Here is a 25,314-nt window from a genome sequence, read left to right as displayed (position 1 = left end):
ACCACACAAAATTAGCAGAATTCCTACTTCTGGGTCTTTCAGAGGAGCCAGACCTTCAACCCCTTCTCCTTGGTATGTTCCTGTTCCTGTACCTGGTCATGGTGCTTGGGAACCTGCTCAGCATCCTTGCCATCATCTCTGACTCCTACCTCCACACCCCCCATGTACTTCTTCTGTCCAACCTGTCCTTCACTGACATCTGTTTCAGCTCCACCTCATTCCAAAGATGATTGTAGACATCCAGACACAGCATGAAACCATCAGTTGCAAAGAGTACCTCATCCATACTTACTTTGTGTTAGCTTTTGGTGGACTGGAAAACTTTCTGCTTGACTGATGACCTTTGACAGTTATGTGGCCATCTGCAGCCCCCTTAGATATGTGGTCAATGTGAATCCCCATCTGTGTGTCCCACTGATTGCACTGTCCATGTCCATCAGCATTGTGGATGTGCTGCATCACAGTCTAGTGTTGCTGCGGCTCTCCTTGTACACAGACCTGATGATCTCACACTTCTGTGAATTTTCCCAGGTCATCAAGCTCACTTGCTCTGATACCTTCGTGAATAACATCTTAGCATATGAAGTGCCTGGCATATTGGGTGCTGTTTCTCTTGTTGGAATTATTTGCTCTTACATTAAATTTTTTTCATCCATCCTGAGAATGCCTTCAGCTAGGGAAAAGTATAAAGCCTTTACTACCTGGGATCTCTTCTCTCAGTTGTCTCCTTCTTCTTTGGAACAGTTTTTGGGTTGTATGCTAGCTCTGGATTGACTAGTTCTGCAATTGCTTCATTGATGTACATGGTGGTCCATCCACTGACGAATCCATTTCTCTATATCCTGAGGAACAGAGATGTGAAAGAAGCCTTGAAGAAACTCATCAGACTACCTTTTTTGAGATTGTCTCATGTGCTTTGAACTTCAGCTTCCAGAATGAATGAAAATACAGGTGCTCTGAGTAAGACAATATAATAGACACTCCCACAACCAAGTCCATAGGCTTTAAAGTTTAGATGCCATGATGGTGAAGGATGTTTCAATTTACATTTGAAAAATAACTTTAGTGTTATCTGACCCTGTAATTTGTGAAAATTCATGTTGATATTCTGAGCTTGATTTCATGGTCATTTTACACAGAAGAAATCACATGAGCAGAAGATTCCTGCTTTTCCATGAGGGGCTACTTCTCAGGAGAATGTTAATGACAGCAAGACTATGGGAAAAGGTGGGAGCTAAATAAGAGTTTCACTATTTGTAAAGAACCAGCCTCAAGCTAGTGGTAGTGCCATGGGTATAGTTTTGGAATTCTTACCTGAAGACCTAGTTTAACTCCACCTCCCATCTGAGGGTTTGCCACTTCATTCACGACAATAGATTGCTCTGATGGCTTCTATTCTGTGGAGGGAAAACCTGAAACTAGAAGATTATGTTCACATGTGAACACCACAAGTTATCAAATGCCTGCATCCGATATCTCTGAAGTTCTCTTCATCTATCAGAAACTGACAATTCAATTCTGAAAGGAAATAATTTAAACATCTGTGTGGTTAGCTTTTCATCAAAAATAAAATTTTAAGTTATCATGTTATGAAAATATGTTTGCTAGTCTCTCTCTGTGTGTATGCATGTGTTGTGGGAGAGGGGCTGATTATTTTTTCTTCCATTGAATGGCAATTATGAACCAATATGTCATATAGTAAATAAAGGTTTAAAGCATCTTGTTGCTATATGCTTGGAGAACATAATACTTGCTTTCATCTCCTCCATATACATATCAAATCTTGACCGTTTTTACCTCTCCTTCCTTTTCCTTTCTCCTCATTTCCTCAGATACCGTTCCCATCTCCACAAATTCTATATCCACTTTTCCTAGCATCTCTTTTATAAACAATGATACATTGGAAAATACATGAGGAATTCAAAAAATTATTTTATTGGTAATTTTAGGTATATAATATGACATTTACCATAGGATATCTGTACCATGACATAGTATATGTATATTCTTATTTTTCCTACTTCCCTTCCCTCTCTTCAACCCCTCCACTCTTCCCTATTCGCACTGTTTTTTCTGTTCTACTTCTTTCCCTTTGCATCCTCTCCCTCTGATCCCTTTTATTATATTCACAAATCTACTTCTAGTTTACATTTATCTCTGCATTATTGACTTTTGATTACTTTTATATGGAAAACTTTTTTTTAACTTTCTGAGTCTAGTGCATTGCACTTAGCATTATGGTGTCTAATTCTTTTTATTAAAATTATTTTTGGTACATTTTAGGTATGCAATATAATGACATTCATTATTGGAGATTTGTACCTTTACATAATATATCTTGATTCTTCTTTTCCCTATTCCCCTGCCCTCCCTTCAACCACTCCACCCCTCTCTATTTATAAAGACATTGTTTCCATTTTTTTTACTTTCTTTTTTTATTATTTTTTAATTGAGTTTATTGGTGCAATCTAGATATGCAATACAGTTACATTCATCATTGGGATTCTGTACCTTTACATAATAAGTCTTGATTCGCATTTTTTCCCCTTGTCCCGGCCCTCCCTTTACCCCCTCCTCCCCTCCTCATTTACAAACACTTTATTTCCATTTTGTCACTTTCTCATATTTTTTCCTCTCCCTTATTACCTTTCCCCCACCCTTCCCACTTTCCCTACACCTTAAGCCCTTTACTTCTTTTAATTTCACATTATTAATTATCTCATTAGGACCCTGTGTACTATTATAGTTTTCACACCAAAGAAACTATTCGATATTTCAGTTAAAGAAATCTCTGTATGAACATTAAAAATAGGGAATCCTAAAATAAAACTAAAAAGGAAAGTAAAAGAGAAAAGGCAATGATGTAACATTAAAATAATCCTTAATTCTGGAGATGAAAATGGTCCCTGAACATATTTAAATTGCTTCTTGCTGTTATAGTCTTATCTTATTCTTTTTTACATTATTTAGAGAGTACTTTATTAGTTTCTGTAATCAAACCTACGTGAACAAAATTATAGATTTTCAGCACATTCCATTAAAAACAAAACAAAACAAAACAAAGAAAAGAATAATATCCAGAAAACAGCAAAGTTCCGTTGCTGTTGTGGTTCCTGGGACCATTTTTATTTTATTAGCATCTTAGTCATCATCTGGAAAGAGAACATTCTAGAGTAATATCATTAAATGTAGCTCTGATAACGCACAGTCCCTACTATGTATCATAAAGCAGGTCCATTAAAAACAAAACAAAACAAAACAAAGAAAAGAATAATATCCAGAAAACAGCAAAGTTCCGTTGCTGTTGTGGTTCCTGGGACCATTTTTATTTTATTAGCATCTTAGTCATCATCTGGAAAGAGAACATTCTAGAGTAATATCATTAAATGTAGCTCTGATAACGCACAGTCCCTACTATGTATCATAAAGCAGGTACAAGATATTTTACATTCATAGAGGTATGAAACAGTACTGTCCTAAATCTATAGATTCAGTTTGGGTTTGAAATTTACTTCTGAAAATAAGATTGCTACCCCTATTTTTTTCTGGGCTCCTGTCACATAGGGAATCTTTTTCTATCTTTTCACTGTCAGTCTATGGGCTTCTTTTTGCACTAGGTGTGTTTCTTGTTTATAATGTATTGTTGGATTTTGCTTCTTATGCCATTTGCCAGTCTATTTCTCTTGATTGGTGAGTTGAGGCCATTAACATTGATGATTATAACTGATATATACTGACTTATTATTGACATGTTATTGGCCTTTTGTTGACTCTTTTTCCTTTTTCACCCTCTCCTTTTAATTTCTTGCCTTGCCTATTTGATTTGCTCTTTTGGGCCTCATGGTGTTGTTGCCTTCATTGTCTTTTTCTAGGATCTTGTTTAGAATTCCTTGTAGTGCTGGTTTGGTATTCACGTAGTTTCTCAGATGTTCTTTGTTGTGGAAGTGTCTTATTTCCCCATCCATTTTGAAAGAGAGTTTTTCTGGATACATCAGTCTAGGTTGGAGGTCGTTCTCTTTTAGTACTTGAAATATCTCATTCCAGGCTCTCCTTTTCCCAAGGGTTTGTGTTGAAAAGTCTGCTGTGATTCTGGTGGGCTTTCCTTTGTATGTGATTTGTTTCTTTTCTCTTACTGCCTGTAGTATTTTATTCTTTTGTTGGGTTTCTGGGATTTTGATTATTATATGTCTAGGTGTAGATTTTTTTTTATTGTAGCTAGTTGGGGTCCTATATGCCTCAGTTATCTGAATGTCAAATTCTTCCCCCCTGTTTGGGAAGTTTTCTGTCATTAATTCTGTGAACAGCTTTTTTAAGTCATTTGTATTTTCTCCTGCTACTTCATGGATTCCTATCAGTCTTGTTATTCTTCTTTGCATCATCTAGGAGTTGTTGGATCGATTTCTCATGATCTCTTACTGTTTTTAAGAGACCTCTCTTTTCATGGTCACTGACTGCAGTCTTATCTTCTATATTTGAGAATCGATTTTCCCATTCTTTTATTCTGTTGCATACACTTTCAATAGTGTTTTTAATCTCCTGGATATCTGTTTGAATCTGTTTTATGGATTCCATTTCTTTCCTATGTTGGGCATTTATTTTTTTCCATTTCTTTCTTATGCTGGGCCTTCATGGCTTCTATCATGGTCCTGAGCTCATCTATTTTTCTGTCAGTTTCTGCTCTAGAGTCTCAAATCGTGACTTCCATTTTGCTCACTATCTCTATGGTTATCTGGGAAATTATTTGTGTTTTGAATTTTTCCAGAGCCTGATTGATCTGTTTTGTTACTTCCTTTGCTTTGAGTTCAGGGTGTCCTGGTGGTTCACTATCAGCCTTTTCATCCTCATTTGCCCTGCTGTTTGCCATTGGTGAACTGGAAGTCTGTCCTTATGTCTTGCTTAAATGTTTTCTCATTTTTATTTTTGTTGTTGGACTGTCCTTGGTTTAATCTCTGGATTATCACCCAAATCTTCCTGATATATTTGTGCCCTAGCTTCTGTGTCTGTAACAACTCACAAACAATCTCATCTTCATAACATCAGAGAAAACAGCTTATCAAATCAACCACAATGCTTTACCCCTACTGATACAATCAGCAACCCATTAAGATCAAGCACAACTTTGACACTGACCACCGGTAGTAGTCACTAGTCTATCACCCTTAAATCATTTGAATTAAATTGAAATCAAGCAGCAGTCCAGAACATGTCTCCAGTGAACAAAATTTCAATATTGTGTATTTACCATTTAATGGTTCAGACAGAGCGAGGATGCAAGACCCCTGATCTCAGTTAGCTGATGGCTGAACCCCATGACGCTGACTGACCTCAGGCTGCAAGGCCCAGACTGAGTTCCCCAACCTTCTCAATGGTTGAACTCCACCACATTCTATTACAGGCTTCCCACACCCTTTCTTTAAAGATGCTCAAAATTGGGAAATCAGAAAAATACCCTTGATGACCACCTCTCCCTCTGCAGAGTGGGTTCAAAGACTGGCACAGTCAGGAGGTCTGAGAGTGCGGTGGTGGTGGGGGGCTTATGGGGGTTCAGGGGCACCTGCGTGGCTACCTTCCCTGCTCTTGAGTGATGGCGGCTGGGTTGGGACCTGGTGTTGTTCTCCTTGGGAAATACTTTCATCAGTTGTTCCTCAAAGGTCAAATATATAAAATATATAAAGAACTAAAACAATCACACTTCCCAAATTTAAGGATCCAATACAAAAAAAAAAAAAAAAAGAAAAAAAGGTATTGAAATGAATTCTTCTCAGATTGAGAAAGATATTAACAGGACCATGGATTTAGCTCAGTGATTCTGCCACCTGCCTCACAGCACAAGGACCCGAGTTCAATCCGTGTTACCAATGGGGGGGCAGTAAATAAATATTTGAAAAATGTTCAATATCACTGACTGAGATGCAAATTGAAACAACACTGAGATTACATCTCACCCCAGAAAGAATGGCTATTATCAAGAAGGCAATCAATAACTACTGCTGGCCAGGCTGTGGGGAGAAAGGAACCCTTCTGCACTGTTGATGAGTCTGTGGACTTATGCAAATACTGTGGACTTTCCTCAAAATCTAGGATTTGAAGTTTCATTTGACCCAGATCTTTCCCTTCTTGGTATCTTCTGGAAAGAATCAAAAACATCACATCACAGGGGTATAAGTATACTCATGTTTATGGTGGCACAGTTTATGCTAAATCTTGGAAACAGTTAAAATGCCCATCAATCAATGAATCAAAAATTAAGATTTTTTAAAAAATATAATGGAGTACTACTCAGCCACCAAGAAAAAAATTTGTGATATTTACAGCTAAAAGAATGCACCTCAAGACCATGCTCTTAATTAAAATCAATTGAACACACATGGGTAAATACTGCACTGTTTCTTTGGTGTTAGAAACAGAAAGTATGATTGAGGACCAAAATGCATAGTAGGTATTGCAAAACAGAAAGAAAATGATCAAATGAGTAGGGGAAATATAGAGAGGTCAGGTGGAAGAAAGGAAGAGAAAGGAAAAGAATGAAAAAAGAAGGAAATAATGAATACGAAGTTTTGTAAATAAGGAGGGGGGATGGGGTTGAACACAGGGGAAGTAAATGAAAAAATACAAATCAAGAAATATCATGTACAAGTACAAATTCCCTATGATGAAAGTGATCATTATGTATACCTAAAATGTACAAATAAACTTATTTAATTAAAAAAATCTGAAATTTTGATGGAGTTTTGCAGGTTTTATAGGGAGAATATCATGTCATCTGCAAATAATGCTAATTTAACTTCTTCCTTTTCTATCCTCACTTATTTTATTTCTTTTTCTTGTCTAATGGATCTGGCTAACATTTCCAGAGCTATATTGAATGGAAGTGGAAATAGTGGACACCTTTGACTTGTCCTGATTTTAGAGTGAAAGTGTTCTGTTTTTTACAATTTAGTATGATATTGACTGTTGGTTTGTCATAGAAGCCTTTAATCATATTGAGATAAAGTCCATCAATTCCAATTTTCTGTAAGGTTTTTGCTATGAATGTATGTTGGACTTTGTCAAATGCTTTCTCTGAATCTATTGAGATATATGTTTTGTTTTGTTTTGTTTTTTGGTATGGGGGATCAAACTCATGTCCTTGTGCTTGCAAGGCAGGCAGCAGAACCACTGAGCTAAATCTCTGGCCCGAGATACATGTTTTTGTCTTTGGCTATGTTGATGTGATGTACCACATTTATTGATTCACATGCGTTGGACCATCCCTGCATCCCTGGGATGAATGCTACTTGGCCATGGTGTATAATCTTCCAGATGATTTGCTGCATTTTTTTGCCAGCATCTTTTTGGGTATTTTTGCATCTATGTTCATTAGGGGAACTGGCCTATTTCTCTTTCATGGTTGGATACATCCCTGGTTTTGCTTTCAGGATAATGATTGATTCCAGGTTTGACTTTGAAAATATGTCTTCCCTTTCAATTCCATTAAATAATTGGAGGTGTAATGACATTAGATCTTATCTACATTTTCTATAGAATTCAGCAGTAAATCCACTGAAAACTGGGCTTTTCTTTGTTAATAAGTTTCAAATTGTGTCTTCAATTTCATTGGTTTATTTATTTATTTATTTTTGTACCTGGGCTTGAGCTTGGGAACTTGGGCTTGAGAGGCAGGTGGAGGCATCACTGAGCTAAATCTTTGGCCCTAGAACTTTTATATCTTCTTGATTCAGCTTTGGTAACTCACGTGTATTTAGGAACTGGTCTGTCCATTTTGTCTGTGTTTTCCATCTTATTAGATTATAGTTTCTTGAAGTACATATTGATTTCTGAAGAATCTGTTGTGATTTCACTCCTTTCCTTTTTTTTTTCTCAATACTGATGATAGAACTTAGGATCTTGCACTAGCAAGGCAGTCATGGCACCACTGAGCTAAATCCCTGGTACTTTTGATAGGGAAAAACTTAATAAATGAAAATTTAGGAAATGTCACAATATAAGATAACTTCTGCCCCTCACCCAGCTTAGTTCAGAATCAACCAGTACTGGAGATAACTAGCCTCCCCACAAAAGTTTGTAAGTGAAAAGAACCATTGTTAGCTTTGTTAATCAAACAAGCTCCCTTCCCCCTGGCTAGAGTAGGCAATTGAATGAATCTAAAAGGTAACTTCCCTAACAAAGAACTGCATCCAGGTTGAAATTCAACTGCCTTGCTATCATGTTTTGGGTATCTGTGAAAATGCAATATAACCAACTGAGTAAGTTCAAAGCTGTAAAACCCTATAAAAGTAAGAGTTGTAACCCAATAGAGGAGTCCATCAGGGCACTGCCATTAGGTGTGATCAATCTCCATTGATGGAATAAACTTTTTTTTTTAATTTTACTTCCATTCTGCTGCCTCTCTGTGTGTCACTTGTCGTCTCCTTCCATACACTTTTCATCATTAATTTTATGCATTTGAGTCTTTTATTTCTTTTTCTAATGAGTTTGACAAGAGGTTTGTCAGTTTTTTTCAAACTTTCAAAGAACCAACTCTACAATTCATTGATTCTTTGTATTGTTTTCTTAGTCTCAATTGCATTAATTTCTGCTTTAATCTTCATAAATTTCTCCATTGTGCTATCTTTGGACTTGAATTCTTTTTTTTAACAGCTTGAGCTTCAATATTACGTTGTTTATTTGAGTTTGCTCTGTTTTATCGATGTGGTAAGTAACTGCTATTAATTTCCCTGGTAGCTCTGCTTTCTTTGTGTCTCACAAGTTCCAATATGTTGTATTTTCATAATCGTTTAATTATAAAAACTGTCTAATTTCTTCTTTAATTTTATCTTTGACCCTTTGGTGGTTCAGGAAGTTGTTTTCTTTTTTCAAATTTCCATGTGTTTATGTAGTTTTTGTATTTTCATTTGGCATTAAGTTTCAGTTTCATTGCAGTATTGTCACATAATATGCATGTATTGTTTCAATTCCTTTGCATTTATTTCAGCATGTTCCACAAGCTAGTATGTGGTCAGTTTTGGAGAAAGTTAAATGTGTAACTAAGATGAATGTGTATTCTGATGTTGTGGGGTGGCACACCTTGTAGACATTGACAGAGTCCATTTGTTTACAGGTTTGGTGCAGTTCTGATATTTCTTTGTTGATTTTTGTCTAGTTCATTTATCTATTTGTGGCAGTGGTGTACTGAGGTCCCCTATTACAGTTATATTAGTGCTTATGTGCTTATTTGATTTTTCATGTTCGTTAATGTTTGCGTTGTGATTTTTATCTCTATCTCTTGGAGTTTTCCCTTAACAAGTATATAGTCTTCTTTTTTGTCTCCCTTGATCATTCTTACCTTGAAGTTAACTTTATCTGCAAATAGAGTAGCTACCCCTTCTGTTTTTCTTGGTTTCTGTTGCATGAATTATTGTTTTGTATCCTTTGATTTTGAATATATAAATTTAATTTTGAGTTAAATGTGTTTCTTTTGTGCAACATATTGTTGGATCTTGTTTCTTGGTCCATTCTGCCAGACTATTTATTTTGATTGGTGGATTTCATTTACAGTGACGGTTACAGCTGAAATGTATTGGTTTGTCCTTGTTATATTATTTTACTGTTCTTGTTTCCCTGTGTTTCCCCTCTGTTTAATTACGTGCCTTGCATAATGGATTCTTTCTATTGATGTTAATGAAATTGTAGTCTTCCTCAACACTTTCTAGAATATCACTTTAGAACATTTTGGATGACTGGTTGGGCTAACCAGGTATATTATATTTTAATATATAATATTTTATTTACTGATGTCTGTTATTTGATGAAATCAAAAAAATAAACATCCACACTCTACATCACAGTAAGATTGGTTAAATTCTTTCTGATTGTGTTTTTCTGAAACTTTTTGGTGTTTCAAATCCATATTCATGTGACCATGCCATGCCCAACTTTTGATTTCACCAATACTCCTGAAATAATAAAAGTTCTGTCTTTACCCTGGCAACCAATTTCCTACCAGGACACAGAGTCCTCTTTACCTCGAAAGAGGAGCTATCTCCTTGCTTTTTGAGATGAATCGTAGTTCCTCCTGCATTCTTTTCACTCAACATATTATGTTTGAATCATTCTTTGCTACCTGTGAAAATTTATCTTCTTATAATATTATTGTTTCTTTATATTATATGAAAACGTTAACCTTGCTCAAACATGTAAATATGCCAGCTGAATTTTTTTAATTCTTCATCTATTACTTTTTTAAAAAAATCATTATGTTTATTGGAACATTTTAAATATGCAATACAATGACATTCATCATTGGGGATTTATATCTTTACATTATATATTTTTTTCTTATTTTTCCCCATTCCCATGCCCTCCCTTCCTGCCCTCCACCCCTCCCTATTTACAAAGACATTGTTTCTGTTTTTTTCCCTTTAACATTAAACTGTATTGGATTAATTTGGTGAAGAAAGACAGCCAACAAGAAAGATGAAGTCATTTTTAGGACAGTGAATACACCTTGATATTGGAGAGCCCCATGATGAGTCCTGATCTCCAGCTATGGAGCAAGGTGAGAAGAAAAACTCAGATAAAGAATTAAAGAGACAAATGGAGAACCAGGATGGCCAGGGTTGTTCAAGAAGCAAAAGACTCTGGACAGACAAAGCCCCTCATATTTATTGGTGACACAATCATAGTTATGTTTGGGAAAGGGGGTTATGAGAAGGGGCTAGGTATAGTTGCTATGGATATATTGCCAATGCAGGCAAGGCTTGTAAAGGAAGAAAGAAAGCACTCTTGAATTAGGAAAAGAACAGAAAAAAATATAGGTAGTGGTTAATAATTAACTTTGTCTTTTTAGTAAAGGTTTTATTTTGGAGAATGGAATTTGGGTGCAAGTCCCCCTGACTTTGGCTGTTGCATTATCTCACATTAATCCCCATAGCATCAGAGGGTATTATTTTGGTCTCTGCTGTGGCCATTTTTAAAGAGGCTGTGCTAATGTCTATACCTCCCAAAATGTTCCTATGCATCATGTAGGATTCCATCAGACTCACTTCTTAAGCTAACAATGGAGCAACTAGATACAATCTTCTCTGCTTATAAACTGTTTGGGGCATAATAAATAGTCCACACCTTAAGACAATGATGTTAAGTGAAACAAATCAGACACACAAGCTTAAATATTGTACACTTTCTCTTATACAAGGAAATGAAATTATACATAAAGACCAAAATAAAGATAATAGGATGAGGGAGACAGGTCTTTCTCAAATGGGAGACAGAGAGAGAGAGAGAGAGAGAGAGAGAAGGAAAGGGGAATAAAAAAGGAGTTAGGATGAGTTATATACATATACCAAATGCATAAAAGAAATGCAACATTATGTATTGCAAATATGTACTAAAAAAATTTTAAAATGGTATGAGGTTATGATGTCATGATCTTCAAGTAATACATATTGTCATAAACTTTAAATAATATATTACAAATTCATGTAGAAACAAACTATGTTGTTAATTAAGACAAACAATGTATGCAAACTTTGAAGTCTTTAAATATAAAAGATGGTAAAATGAGCCCTAACATGAGGTAGCATCTCCACCTGTGAAGTAATGGTTAAAATTTGACCACATGTGCTGAGTGAAAGGCACATCTGCACTCTGCTACTACCTTCTCCAGATGTAGTAATGCAACTAATACCTCAATTAAAAGTGATGAAACAAAAATTAAGTTCAACATCTCTTCATGTGAAGAACACTACTGTGTTTATCAAATTTGTTATATGTGCTGCTGAAGCAAGCCCAGGTCTTTATCAAATTTGTGGCATAATGTTTTACCACAGAGACTGTAAAAAGATCAAAATTTTCTAAAGAAATTTTTCTGTGCTAATTATAAAGAACAAAAGTTAGGTTTCAATGAGCATTAGTGTTGTATAAGGAAAGACATACACAAATGTTGCATTTTCCTAATATTTAGCTGACATATACAATTGCCCTGTTGATACCGATGTTTAGACCATATTTTCACATTTCATATGGGGACCATGCTTCCAGATACCATGAATTAGAGGATTACTGATTTTAATCTGTAAATAAAAAGTAATACTGCAGTCTACTAGGGAAGTGTTATGTGTCTTGTTCAAAGTCCCTAAACAAAGATGAGCAAGGACAGCGGAGACAGATAATGGGGCTCGCTGGGGCTCAAGGTTCAGAATATCACCCATCCTGAATTCTTCACCTCCGTAGCCTTGTTTTTTTTTTCCAGCTTTAATTGAGTTTATTGGTACATTTTAGGGATACAGTACAGTTACATTCATTGTTGGGATCTTGTACATCTACATGAAAAGTCTTGGTTCTCTTTTTTTCCACTTGTCCCTGCAATCCCTTCACCCTTTTCTCCCCTCCCCATCTATAAACACTTTATTTCCATCTTTTCATTATCTCACATTTTTTTCTTTTCCCCCTTATTACCCTTCTACCCATCCCACCTTCCCTACACCAAAGTAGCCTTGGCTTTTTAAGTGTGTGTCTGTCTGGGGTTAGAGTGATAGTGAAAAATAGTTTAATTAGGACCTTTAGATTTTGAGGACCCAAAGGGGTACAGTGCCTGGAGGGGTCAGCCAGTGCAAACATCAATATGCATCCATGCTCTGATAAGGAAGCCACCCCAAGCTTCCTCCTACAGATGACACTTTCTATCCAGGATCCTGCTTACACATTAGTCTGTCTGCTTTTCCTGGGGACACAGCATCCATCTTCAATATTCAGGTTCAATGTCCATCCATCTTTAATATTCAGGTATGGTGTTGAGCATCATTCATCTTAAATTCAAACAGGGAAGATGAAATCCCTTACTCACTACTTTAGCTATGAGGGTAGATGTTTGAAGTAGTTTTAGTTTGGGGAAGAAAGATAACAGGACAAAAATAGGCTAGTGAGAAGAATATCCCCAAGACTCTGCTGTCAAGTCTCTACAACTTGATACAGTGTAATATATGAGATGTTATCAAAATGTATGGTGAATGTTTATATATTTTTAATTGAGTTTATTGGTACATTCTAGGTATATAGTACAGTTACATTCATTACTGGGATCTTGTACCTTTACATGACAGGTCTTGGTTCTCATTTTTCCCCTTGTTTATATTTTAAAAACTCATTAAAGTAAAAATCATATTGCCATCAATCCCCTTCACATAACTCCCCTGTGTTTCAAATATACTTATCCCATTTTTATTTTTTGAAAATCTTATTAACACATGTCTGTGGTGCATAATGATTATATTCCTTATGTAGAATGGGTATATGTACATAACACATCTTAATTATTTTGTCACCAGCTCCAATCTTGCACTTTTCCATCTCATTGTTACCTTACATTTGCAAAAGGTCTATCTCCCTAACTGCTATTATCTCAATTTCATTTTACTCTTTAATTCATTGATACTATGGGTTTCTCATACAAGACAAAGCATACAACATTTAAGTTTGTTTGTGATTTATTTCTCTTAATATTATGGTCTTAAGGTGCATCACAGGAAATCAAATAATAACAAATTTTCATGAGGTAGCAGGGGAAAAACTGAATTCTTTTATGCTGCCGATAGGAATGTAAATTAGTACAACCACTATGGAAATCAGTACAGAGGTTCCCAAAAAGCTAAAGATAAAAATCCATTCAACCCAGCTTTTTCTAGTTATCTCTCCAAAGATTTAAAACATCATATCACAGTGATCCATGCATATCAATGTTGGTCGCAGCACAAGTAATAATAACTAAGTCTTGAAAATGGCCTATATGTTCATCAGCAGAAGATGGATAGAGAAAATGTGGTATTTATTTTATCATTCCTGGCACATTTTGAAGCACTTCTGGAAGTCCTCCTTACTGAGCCTCTTGATGAGATGTAATGATAAATAAAGTGCATATTGCTACCAAGTGACATCCAATGGAATAGAAGGCTTGAAAAATAAAACAAAACCACTATGCTGTGTTCCCATCCCCTTGTTTACTACTTCAGGCACTGAGAAGCTTCTGGTTTTTCCAAAACTCAAAATGCACACGAAAGATGAATGCTTTGAAACAATGCAGGGCATGGAGGCAGCTATGGCACTGGAAAAGCACACACTCAAGGGCAGATATTAAGCTCAATGGCACCACACCTGCCCCACAAGCACAAAGACAGGAGTTCAAGCCCCTGTAGCAGAAAAAATAAAAAGTAAAAACACTTTAGAAGCAGGAAGAACACCTGGAACAAATCGTATTGGAGATGAGGGGTAGTATTTTGAGGGTGATTACAGGCAATGCACTTTTCATTGTAATATATTTTAAAACCTGAAAGCATTCACTGTATTTTATCATACTTTATATGTGTGCTCTGACACTCATTAGCTTCTCATCTTGTCCAACTTTCACTTTTCCAGTGACATGTCCTATCTCACTCAGAGAAAAATCAGGCATTTTTCAAACACAATGACTTTTATGAAATAAATTTCCATTCAATTTTTTTCTTGTGAATATGCTAAGAAGGGATATCTGTGGGTGTAACACTCATTAGAGCTTCCATAAACAAATTCCACACAATTGGAGAATTAGTAACACAATTTTTAATCCAAAATTGTGAAAGAAAATCCAAAAGATAAAGGCATCCATGGGATGATGTTCTAACACATTGCCCTGTTACTTGTAGCTTCCTCTGGTCTCTATATTTTATTATCTTTCCTTACTTCTTTCAGATCAGATCATCAACTCATGGAATTTAGAAACCAAACAGCTGTCTCCAAATTCCTTCTCCAGGGACTCACAGATGATCCAGAACTTCAGCCTCTCATCTTCAGCCTTTTTCTTTTCATGCATCTGGTCACTATCTCTGCAAACCTAATGATCATCCTTGCTGTGAGCTGTGGCTCCTGTCTCCACACCCCCATGTATTTTTTTCTTGTCACTATTTCCTTTAGTAACATCTGTTTAAGCACAACATCAGTCCCAAACATGTTGGTGAACATCCAAACACATGATCAGAGCATCTCCTAGTCAGGCTGCCTTGCCCAGGTCTGTTTAGTATTGACTTTGGCAGATTTTGAAAGTTGTGTTCTTGTAGTAATGGCCTATGACCACTATGTGGCCATCTGCCATCCACTTAGGTACACAGTCATCATGAACCTGCGCTTATGTGTTTTACTGAGCCTAGTCTCTTTGTCTATTAGCATTATGTATGGTCTACTCCATGGTTTATTGTTGCTGCGACTGTCCTTTGGCACAGACCCCCAGATGCCCCATTTCTTCTGTGAACTTGCCCAGATTATCAGGCTCACTTGTTCTGATACACTCATTGATAACATAGTAATATATGTGGAAACTTGCATCTTTGGTGGTGTTGCTGTGTTTGGAATCATGCTTTCTTATGTTCACATTGTGTCATCAATCTTGAGAATGCCATCGTCTGAAGGAAAGTATAAAGTCTTTTCTACTTGTGGCTCTCATCTCTCAGTTGTCACCTTGTTCTATGGGACAGGTTTGGGGGTGTACATCAGTTCCCTAATAACTGACTCATCAACAAAGGCTGCAATGGCTTCAGTGATGTATCCTGTGGTCCCTCAAATGATAAACTCCTTTATCAATAGTCTGAGGAACAGGGACATGAAAGTGGCTTTGTGGAAACTTATTGCTAGGATAGATTTTCTTCTATTATATCATTTGTGTGGACCTGTGCATACTATATTCAAAATAAAATGTTCCGGGTTAATAAATTACCAGCAACTAGCATGATCAGAAATGTAATGTTCAAGTATATTACTTTACAGTTTCAAACATGACATTGCTTTTTATTTCATTTGTAAAAAAAATTGTTCATGTTGAAGAAACTGTAGACAGACTCTAATTCTTGCACTTTTTTCAAATATGCATGCCCTTAGTAAAGCAAGTTGGAGCAGGAAATGTAAAGAGGAGCAAAATTTTGAAAAAAAACAAACTATCATCATATTTTAAAAATAGCTTCTTCCTGATCTGATGGTTGGGTCTTTAGAATTACATCCTAGTGTTATTCCTCTTGGAAAGCATAGCAGTGGACTTTCATGCTTTGTGAAGTTAATAATGGGATGTGATACTTGTAAACTGTTTCCTTCAGAGGTACAACAAGTATCTAGCATCATCAATTTTATTTTTTCAATAAATGGCCTAATTATATAATAGCAAGTTGAGATGATTGTGAATTTCACTAGTGAAAATGTATTTAACATTAACAAGAAAAAACAAACCTTACCATTAATAAACTCAGAAAATTAATAAAATTACCTGTTATTACAAATATTTTTTGCAGGGAATTTACTAGAAAAAAGTAGAACTTCAATCTGGGAGAGTATGTCATCCAGGTCACCAAGTGACTGCAGGAAAGGGATGTGTCAAGTGTCACACCTGCTCTGGATGTCAGAGAAAGAAACCTGCATGTCTTTCCCTAGGTTCCTTCATATGGAACACTGCTATGGAAAAACCAGACTCCATCTCTGTGGGGCATTAAATGGTGTCCTCAATGCACCTTCATGTCCTGTCCCACTGACTTAGGATTATCTTATGTTGTAAATGAATGAATGGCTGTGCTTGGGAAAGAGGGATTTGCAGATGAAGGTTTTGTCCTGCAGTATCTGAGGAGAAGCTCAGGTATCTCTAATAAGGCCATAAGAAGGGCAGTACATAAAAGAAAGAAGAATCATGCTCACACAAAAGAATGAATTGTTGGTATCTGATAACATAGGATTGTATGCTGCAGCTTGCATTCTTGGTGCTTTTCCTCTGTTTGGAATCACGTTTTCTTACACTCACATTGTATCATCCATCCTGAGGACGCTGCCATCAGAAAGAAAGTATAAGGCTTTTTCCACCTGAAGATCTCACTTGTCAGTTGTCACCTTGTTCTAGGGGACAGGTGTGAGGTGTAATTTAGCTTGCAGTTACTGACTAACCATGGAAGACTGAAATGGCTTCACTGATATATTCTGCGGTTCTTCAATGCTGAAACCCTTTATCTATAGACCAAGGAACGGGAGATTGAGGGGGCCCTGATGAGACTTCCCTCCTCTGATGTGTGTTTGCTTTCAACATTAGTTTTCTGAGTAAGGCATAGAGACAGGATTCCTGGTAAGGCAGAATACACAATACTTACTTAATTTTATTCTTCTCAAAAGATGAGGTGGTGTAAAAACCAAGTATGTTTTAGCATGGAGTAAAACTGATGCCTTTTAATCTAGCTCTGTGATGTTTGACTCATGATATCAACTCTGAACACTGATTTTCTTTTCTTTATTTTCTTGTTTTTGGAGACAGTCTCACTAAGCAGCTTAGGCTGGCTTCAAATCCATGCTAATTCTCTTTTCTTGGCTTTCTGAGTGCTGGAACTACAGGTGTGCACCACCACACTCGACATGCATTGTTTTATTAGTATGTGACTATAATACATAACAATTATATTTATCTTGGGAAACTGGGATGTATACATAATGTACCTCCATCATTTTCATCCCTCCTACTTTACATTACCCTCCACTCTTTCCTTTCCCTAAGTCTCCTCCCATCTCTAAGAGTCTAACTCTAATTTCTGTCATCTGTCTTTCATTTTGGTCTTTACATTACTTTCGATTTCACATATCAGAAAAACAACATAATATTCTTCCTTCTCTTTCTGATTTATTTCACTTGGCATAATGGTGTTAAGATTGCCCCATTTTTTGACAAATGACTCAAATACATCCTTCCTTATATTTGAATGGCAAAGTTTAGTTGTTAATTTTCCCCAGACACCAAGGCTAACCAGGGCTTGTAGTTTAAGCAATTTTCTGTCTTCTGTATAGTCATGAAAAGGAGAATTATTGAAGCAGCAGAGATCAAGGAAGGTATTTAAAAACTTCTGTGGTCACAAAAATGTATACTAGATATTGTGAAATAGTAATAAAATGCTCAAAGGGAATGGGGAATTAGGGAGGTATGCAGGGAAAATGAAAAGGGGGAAAGAAAAAATGAGAAAAGAAGAAAACAATAGAAATAAAGCTTTTGAAAAATGGCATTAGAATTTGCATCATTAGGTGATATCAGTTGTTTCAGATGACTGTGACATTTTGAAACTCATTGTTCAAGATGCCCTCTATCCTAAAAAGGAAAATCTATACCATCAATATTATCAAACAATAAAGAGAACTTCAGTTTCTTTCCAGAAGTTAAGTCAACAAAAATTCACCAGAACAGAGGAGAGTTTAATTTACTTCTTCTGAAGTGGTCTCATTTTGGTATTTTTTCTTCTTTTCTTTCCCATCTAATGCAATTTTCACCTCTGGTCCCGATGGAAATAAAAAGAATCTGAGAGCCTGTTTCAGAGTGATTTGATAAACACATTTTACAAGGATCCACTGGATTACATCTCTGTGTCAGTTTGAATGGTGGCACTTAAAACACTATCTTCACTTGTGATTACCTTAAATGATAAATAGTTGACTATTATATTTTTTGAAAAGGGAAAATTTTAGCAAGAGGATAATTTAATGGAATATTCAAGTGAGCTTTAAATATACTCACATACTTTTTTATGAATAGAGAGAACAGAGAAGACAGTACAGAGAAGGCATTGCTATAACTATGGAGATAGGAATTGTATTGATGTAGCCAGCTTTTGAATGCCAGAAGTGGATAATTCTTCCCTCACAAACCTATTATTTTCAGAGAGCCATAAAGCAATTTCAACACCTTTGTTGCTACTCCTGTACAGTACTTTCCATAAAAACACTTCTATATGACCTCACTAAAGTTAGACTGAATGAACATTACATCTTTCTGTTATTCTCTTTGTGCTTCACAATCCATGATGTCATTAGTTTTAGCAGATTTTCTTGCAAATTCTCTGTATTATGTATGCTGGAATTAAAAAACAAAGAGTATATTTGGTGATGATGTAAATTGGATCCTTGTTTTTCTGGTACTGTAAATTGGGCGTTTTGAATAATGGACTCCTTATCGTCTAAGGAAGGTAGCTTTCGTGCTCGGGGCAGAGCTGAGTGGTAGTGCACATTCATAGCATGGGTCATGCCATGGGCTTTATTATAAGGACTTTAAAAAGGGAAAGAAGATTGTTTTATACTTGGGGTAGAATTACTGCATAGAGAGGTAAGGTTTTGAGTTTTTAATAATTTCAAAGCTGAACGTAGTTATATCTTTGTTATTCATTTCTGGGGATCCACAGACACTAATTTACTTTGAAATTTCATGTGTATAAAACATCGTTTCTTTAATTTGTGTTTCATTTGTCATGAGGTTATGAGTCATGTTCCATATAATGGAAGAAAAGGAGCCATTTTATTTCCTCTCCTGAGATGATGTATTTATCGAATCTCCATCTCATGAAAATGATGCTCATCTTTTTATTCATTCATTCATAATAGTTGTACAGATATTAGAATAGCAGCACTTTGTATTTTAAATAAATATTTCATATTTACCGGAGATTATTGCTCTTGAGGACTGAACCAAGTGTCTTCAGGAGGAACTGAAATCTCAGCCCATTTTCCTGTTTATTTATTTATATGTGAGGTAAGGTCTCACTGAGATTGTATTTTACCGAAGCTGGCTCAAAATTTCAATCCTGCACCTCAGCTTCCCAGAGTGATGGAATTAGAGATCTGTGTCAACACACTTAGGTTGCAAATTTATTCTTTAGGACTCTGTTTTCTTTCTCATGTGGTTAATGCTGTTTAAAATTTGCCTACAACTACTTAGTTTGAAAGTGGCTTAATTTGTCAATATTTGTTCACATGATTTTAAGTAGTTCATGGAAATCACGGCTGTACTCTTCTCTACAAACGTCTTTTAGTCTTGCATTTTTGTGAGATATAGCTCTATTCATTTCTAGATATATTTCAAAACTTTTAAATATAATATCAGCTTTCATGATAACGTATGGGAGCATGAGTGTGATGCTAATAAACTTCAACAAAAAGACTGAGAATCCAGTAAAGAGTGCAGAGTTCACCAGTGAATGGCCTTTTTGATAGTCCTGACCAGAAGAGGTGATAGGAAGATGATATGCATTTGTAAGGTTTGGAAATAAAGCCAAAAAAATGTTGTGAAAGTTAAAGAACTTCTCAAATTACTATCACATTTCCTCCATCAGTTATCTTAATAACCAAACAGTGCAATTATTTCACACTCAAAAGGTGGGTTCTCTCCTTAAACATTTGTACAGATGATATTGTACCTTAGATATTGCAGCTCTTCTCCTGCCATCATTGTCCATGAAATGTTTCTCAGCTGTCCTCTCAAATACTTGCACAAGCTTAGTGGACATTTTTGTTTGGAGAGTGTGTATTTTTCCTTGTAAGAATCACATTAGGAAACAGTGACAAATGTTGATATTTTATTCAGCTTTGAAATCCCTGCTGTTTTATCTTTCTTCTCTTTTTCAAGCTTCAGAAATAATATGTGCTGTGCTGAGGAGTTTGCTCAGTGGTACTGAGCCTGCCTCACAGGCGCAAGGTCCTGAGTTCAATTTCCAGGACCAAAATAATAACAATAATAATGATAAGTGCAACATATTGGTTTAGCAGAGTGTGATGTAAATTAATCTTAATAAAATATGCAAACTTTGAACTCCTGAAATATAGAAGATGTCAAAAACAGGAGTAACATGAAAAGCTGCTCCATCTATGAACCATCATTCTACATGTGCTGACCATATGGACAAATCTTCTGATCTCCTGGGTATTTTGCAGTTCAATTCAAAATTCAAATACAAATTCAGTTTCCATATGTGAAGAAAAAGATTGTTACACAGTTTAAGAAAATGTTTATCAAAATTCTAAGCAGGTCATGTCTATAGCCTTGGTCACCAACCATAATCATAAAAAGCAGATTAGAATAATCTTAATTAATTATGAAGAACAAAAATTAAGTTTCATTCAACATTGATGGTGTGTATGAAAAGACATTCCTGAGTGTTGCATAGTTAGTGTTTGTGATGGTTTTTAGTTATACACACAAATATGACAGTTAATGAGGTGTCCATTTGAACAATGAGATTCCTCTCTTGTACAGACCACTTTCTCATGAAGTTGATTTTAATTTTGGGGGGTAGTTTTGAGACAGGGTCTCACTATGTAGTTCAGACTGATCTAGAACTCACTGTGTAGCCCAGGCTGGTCTCGAACTTGCAGCGATCCTTGTGCCTCCTGAGTGCTGGGATTTATAGGTGTGCACCACCACACCCTGCAATTTTAATTTAAATTGCTGTCATTAAACCTGTCTTTCCATCCTTCCTCCGTAACACTTTCCCACAAGCACTTCACCCTTCTAGATCCATAGAGCAGGATCCAGCTTCTGGTAAGTGCCCAACAAATATTTCTTTAATCAGATTTTTATATATTCTTTGCTACTTATACATTTAAAACTTTTTTGTTTGTTTGTTTGTTTGTTTTGAGACAGGGTCTCACTATGTAGTTGAGACTGCCCTGGAACTCACGATGTATGTAGCACAGGCTGGTGTCCAACTCACAGTGATCCTCCTGCCTCAGCCTCCCAAGTACTGGGATCACACTCATGCACTACCATGCCCAGCTAAAACTTTTATTCATAGATATTTATGAGAAATATGGACTACATTCCGCTTGAAAATTGACACATATACATATTGAATCTTGGTCATTCTTATTTCCCTTGTACCTCTCCACATGCCCATCTCTGTGTTTCCCAAACCCTTCTTTCCACCTTTACTGTCTCTACTTACCTGTTTCTACTCATCATCCCTCACAAAATCTTTCTTAACTCTCAGCTAACAGATCTGTATAAATTGCCTGTGTTCAGAGATTATGAATATGCCTTAACATTTATTTAGAATGCAATGCTATATGTTGAATCTCACTTATTTATCTTTCCTCTCCTTTCTCTGCTTTGGAAAAATGTGTGGAACATATCTCTTTAACAGATACTAGTATAATCTTCAATTACTTGGTAAATATGCATCTCAACCAAATAATAGTGATCACACCTAAGGCATGAGGATTTTTGCAAATCACTAAGTATGACCACTTCATTAGACATCTGGAGACCTTGAAAGCTAAAGCACATCTGTGTGTCTTTACTCATGTGTAGTATTCAAAAGTCAAGGGATGGAATTTTATTTCTCCATTAGCATTCTCAGTCTGGTATTTCAGAGTCATACCACGTGGTGGTATTAGGGCAAACGTGCAGTCTGACATCACTAATTTACATGTACATTAATTCTTCTGATATTAAAAACATCAGTCTAGATCTCCCATTCTGTTCTAGCCACACACTCATTCTTTCTCCCCTTAGGCAAAACTCCCCAAAAGATATTTTGTACTAAGTCATCAATATTTTTCCTCTCACATTTATCTGAGGTCATCCCAACCAGATGTATTATAGCTTAATGTACAGAAATGATAATGTAACATCATTAAGTAAGTGAGATTTGTGCTCAATACTCATCTGTCAGATTCACACTTCTTTCTGTCCATCACAGGTCATGTCTCTGCTCTGGAATTCAGTTTACTTATTTCTACCATTTCCTGATGTGGGGAATTGTACAAATCCTTCCATTAATCTCCAGTGAGCTTGGTTCAATTACTCCTACTAGTGTTTCCTGGAACTTTCAGGTGTTGGGAATCCAGTCATGGGTCTAAGTGCCTCTTTTATATTTCTATATACCCAATTCTTTATATTTCTCATATATAAAATCTTTATATCTTCCTTGGCAAATAACCTAACCTAGGACACTGGATCCATCTCACATAGAAAGAGGAAGTACTTTTTTGGCTGTGGAGATAAATCATACCCTCAGATCCTGTTCCTTAGGTATCAGATAAATCATACCCTTAGATCCTGTTCCTTAGGTATGCTATGCTTGATTTCTTTCTTTGCTACATGTGGAAATTTATATTTTAATAATGTTATTTATTCATATTACATGAAATAATTAAAAGCCCTCTGTTTTTGTACTTGTATTTGTTATTTTTATTTTAAAACAATTTAAATTAAGAAAGTGAAAAAAGACTGTACAAGTCCATCTTGTCAAAAACTACCAGTAATCCATCTTGTAAATCAGTCATTTAGAAACACAGAACATGCTGTAAATTAAATTGATAAATGTATGCAAACTATAAAGTTCTGAAATCCAGGTGTTATAAGGACCAGTAGCATGGAGCGACTTCTCCGCCCATGAACTGGTTTGTGATATCTGCCCATGTGTGCTGAGCAATGGCCACATCTTCACACTGTTACCTTCTGGGGGTGTGGTAGCTGAAATAACACTCAGTAAAGTGAGGGGAGGGGCAAGGGGTGTAGTTTAGAGGTGCTGCCCCCTTTTGGTGAGTATATGGCCCGGAGTTCAATCCCCCATACTGAAAAAAAAGGAATGAAACAGACATAAAACATGTGATTCTGTTATAACAAAATTTAAGGATGTGCTTATTAAATTCAAAGCAGAATTTTTTTTTTACTAAAAACAGAGATCATAAAAAGCATTTAGAATTTTCTATGCCAAATCTGAAGAACAAAAAGTAAAGATCACTGGGGATGTAGCTCGGCGGTTCCACTGCATGCCTCACAGGTGCAAGGTCCTGAGTTCGATTCCTAGTATCCAAAAACAAAGAAAAATTAAGGCTCACCCAACATCAATGTTATATAAGATACCCCTAAGTGTCGCATTTTTCTAGAATTTAGCTATTTGCAGTTACATACTTCATACTCACACATTTAGGCTGTACTTTTTACATTTTAATATTGGAACCAGGTCTCCTGATATCATGAAATGGAAAATCAATTTGTAAATAACAAGTAATGCTGCACCCTATTAGGGAAGTGTTTTGTGTTTTTTCAGGCAAAGTCCCTGAGTGGAGATGAGCAGGAACAATGGGGACAATGGATGGGGCTTTCTGGGACTCAAGGTTCAGAAAATCACCCATCCTGAATGCTGCACCTCCATAGCCCAGGGCATTAAGGAGGTGTCCTTCTGGGACTAGAATCAGAGCAGAAAATGTAGTCTAATGAGGACCTTTGGACATTGAGCACCCAAAGGGTATAAATCTGGAGGATCAGCTAGTGAGAACATCACAATGCATTCCTGCTCACACTTTTAGTCTGTCTGCTTTTTCTGAGGAAAAAGCATCCATCTGCAGCATTCAGGTAAGATGCTCACTGTCCTTCACCTTGAAGCCAAACAAGGAATATGAATTTTTATTTAATACCTTAGAAATGAGGACAGGTAATTCATGTAATTTCCTGTTGAAGGAAGAGGAGAGGACATATATAAGTTAACAAGGTAAAAGTCCATGAATCCCTCAAGCCTCACACAGTGAAATATATTAGATATGATCCAGGTATACGGTAAACATTTAAATCTTTAAAATTCCATACAAGGAAACACAGATTGCCATTAATACCCCTCAAATTACTCCCTGTTTTTTAAGTTGAATGATTCCATTTTTAAGATTTTTGAAATTTTAAAATACTTTGGTTTTGTTAGTTCAGGTTTGTAGTACATAGTGCTTGCATTCACTGTGTGGAGTTGGTGCATGTTCATAACACATCTTACCTGGCAGGGGAGAGGCCATGATTACATTTTTATATGCCCCTCCACTCCAATCCCCCTTTGTCTATCTCTTGGTCACCTTCCCATTTGCAAAATTTCTATCACCTGTTTCCTTTTATCTGTTTTATTTTTCCCTTTAATTTATTTATGCTTTTTGTTCCTTTTATAGGTGAGAGCATATGATATTTGAGAGTGTGACATTGATTAATTTCCCTTAATATTGTGACCTCAAGGTTCCTCACAAGAAATCAAACACTAAAAAATTATGTTGAGGCTGTGAGGGGAAAAGGAACCCTTCTACACTGTTGATGAGAATGTAAACTAGCACAAGCACTATGGAGATTTCTCAAAATAAAAACAAAATGACAATAGAAATTCCATTCAAGTCAGCTGTTTTGCTTCTAGGTGCCTCCCCCAAAATGTTAAAGACATGTTACAGTGACAAACGCTTATCCATATTTCCAGCAGTGTAATTCATGACAGATAAATCTTGGAAGTGACCTATATGTCCATCAATGGATGAATGGATAAAAAATATGTGGTGTTTTCCAATTGGTCTTGTCACTTCCTGAAGCAATTCTAGAAGTCTCTTTTATGTACATCTTTATGAGGTGTGATTATAAAGTACAGTGAATACTGCTGCCATGTGCCATCCAATGGAAAGGCAGTGTTCTGTAAAAAGACTGAAGTTTTGGGCCAAGGATTTAGCTCAGTGGCTCTGCCACATGCCTTGCAAGCTCAAGGTCCTGAGTTTGATCCCCAGTAT

The 25,314-nt window shown here is 36.2% G+C and overlaps 1 protein-coding gene and 1 pseudogene across 1 annotated transcript; both read left to right on the top strand.

Moving 5' to 3' along the window:
• Window positions 1–336: 336 nt before the first annotated feature.
• On the top strand, window positions 337–774 carry LOC109117695 (putative gustatory receptor clone PTE03). The gene has a single exon (XM_033757618.1). It carries the CDS (start codon window positions 337–339, stop codon window positions 772–774), a length of 438 nt encoding a protein of 145 aa, XP_033613509.1.
• A 13,945-nt stretch (window positions 775–14,719) lies between these two features.
• LOC109117692 lies at window positions 14,720–15,736 on the top strand (annotated as a pseudogene).
• Window positions 15,737–25,314: the final 9,578 nt, after the last annotated feature.

This window comes from Fukomys damarensis, unplaced genomic scaffold, assembly GCF_012274545.1.
Source record: "Fukomys damarensis isolate Sample0158 unplaced genomic scaffold, DMR_v1.0_HiC HiC_scaffold_30, whole genome shotgun sequence".
Lineage (NCBI taxonomy): Eukaryota > Metazoa > Chordata > Mammalia > Rodentia > Bathyergidae > Fukomys > Fukomys damarensis.
The sequence above is the reverse complement of the archived record's forward strand: the minus strand, read 5'-3'. Positions and strand labels throughout refer to the sequence as shown.

Excerpts from the sequence above, each read along its gene's own strand:
- LOC109117695 (XM_033757618.1), top strand. The coding sequence starts at position 337 with ATGACCTTTGACAGTTATGTGGCCATCTGCAGCCCCCTTAGATATGTG.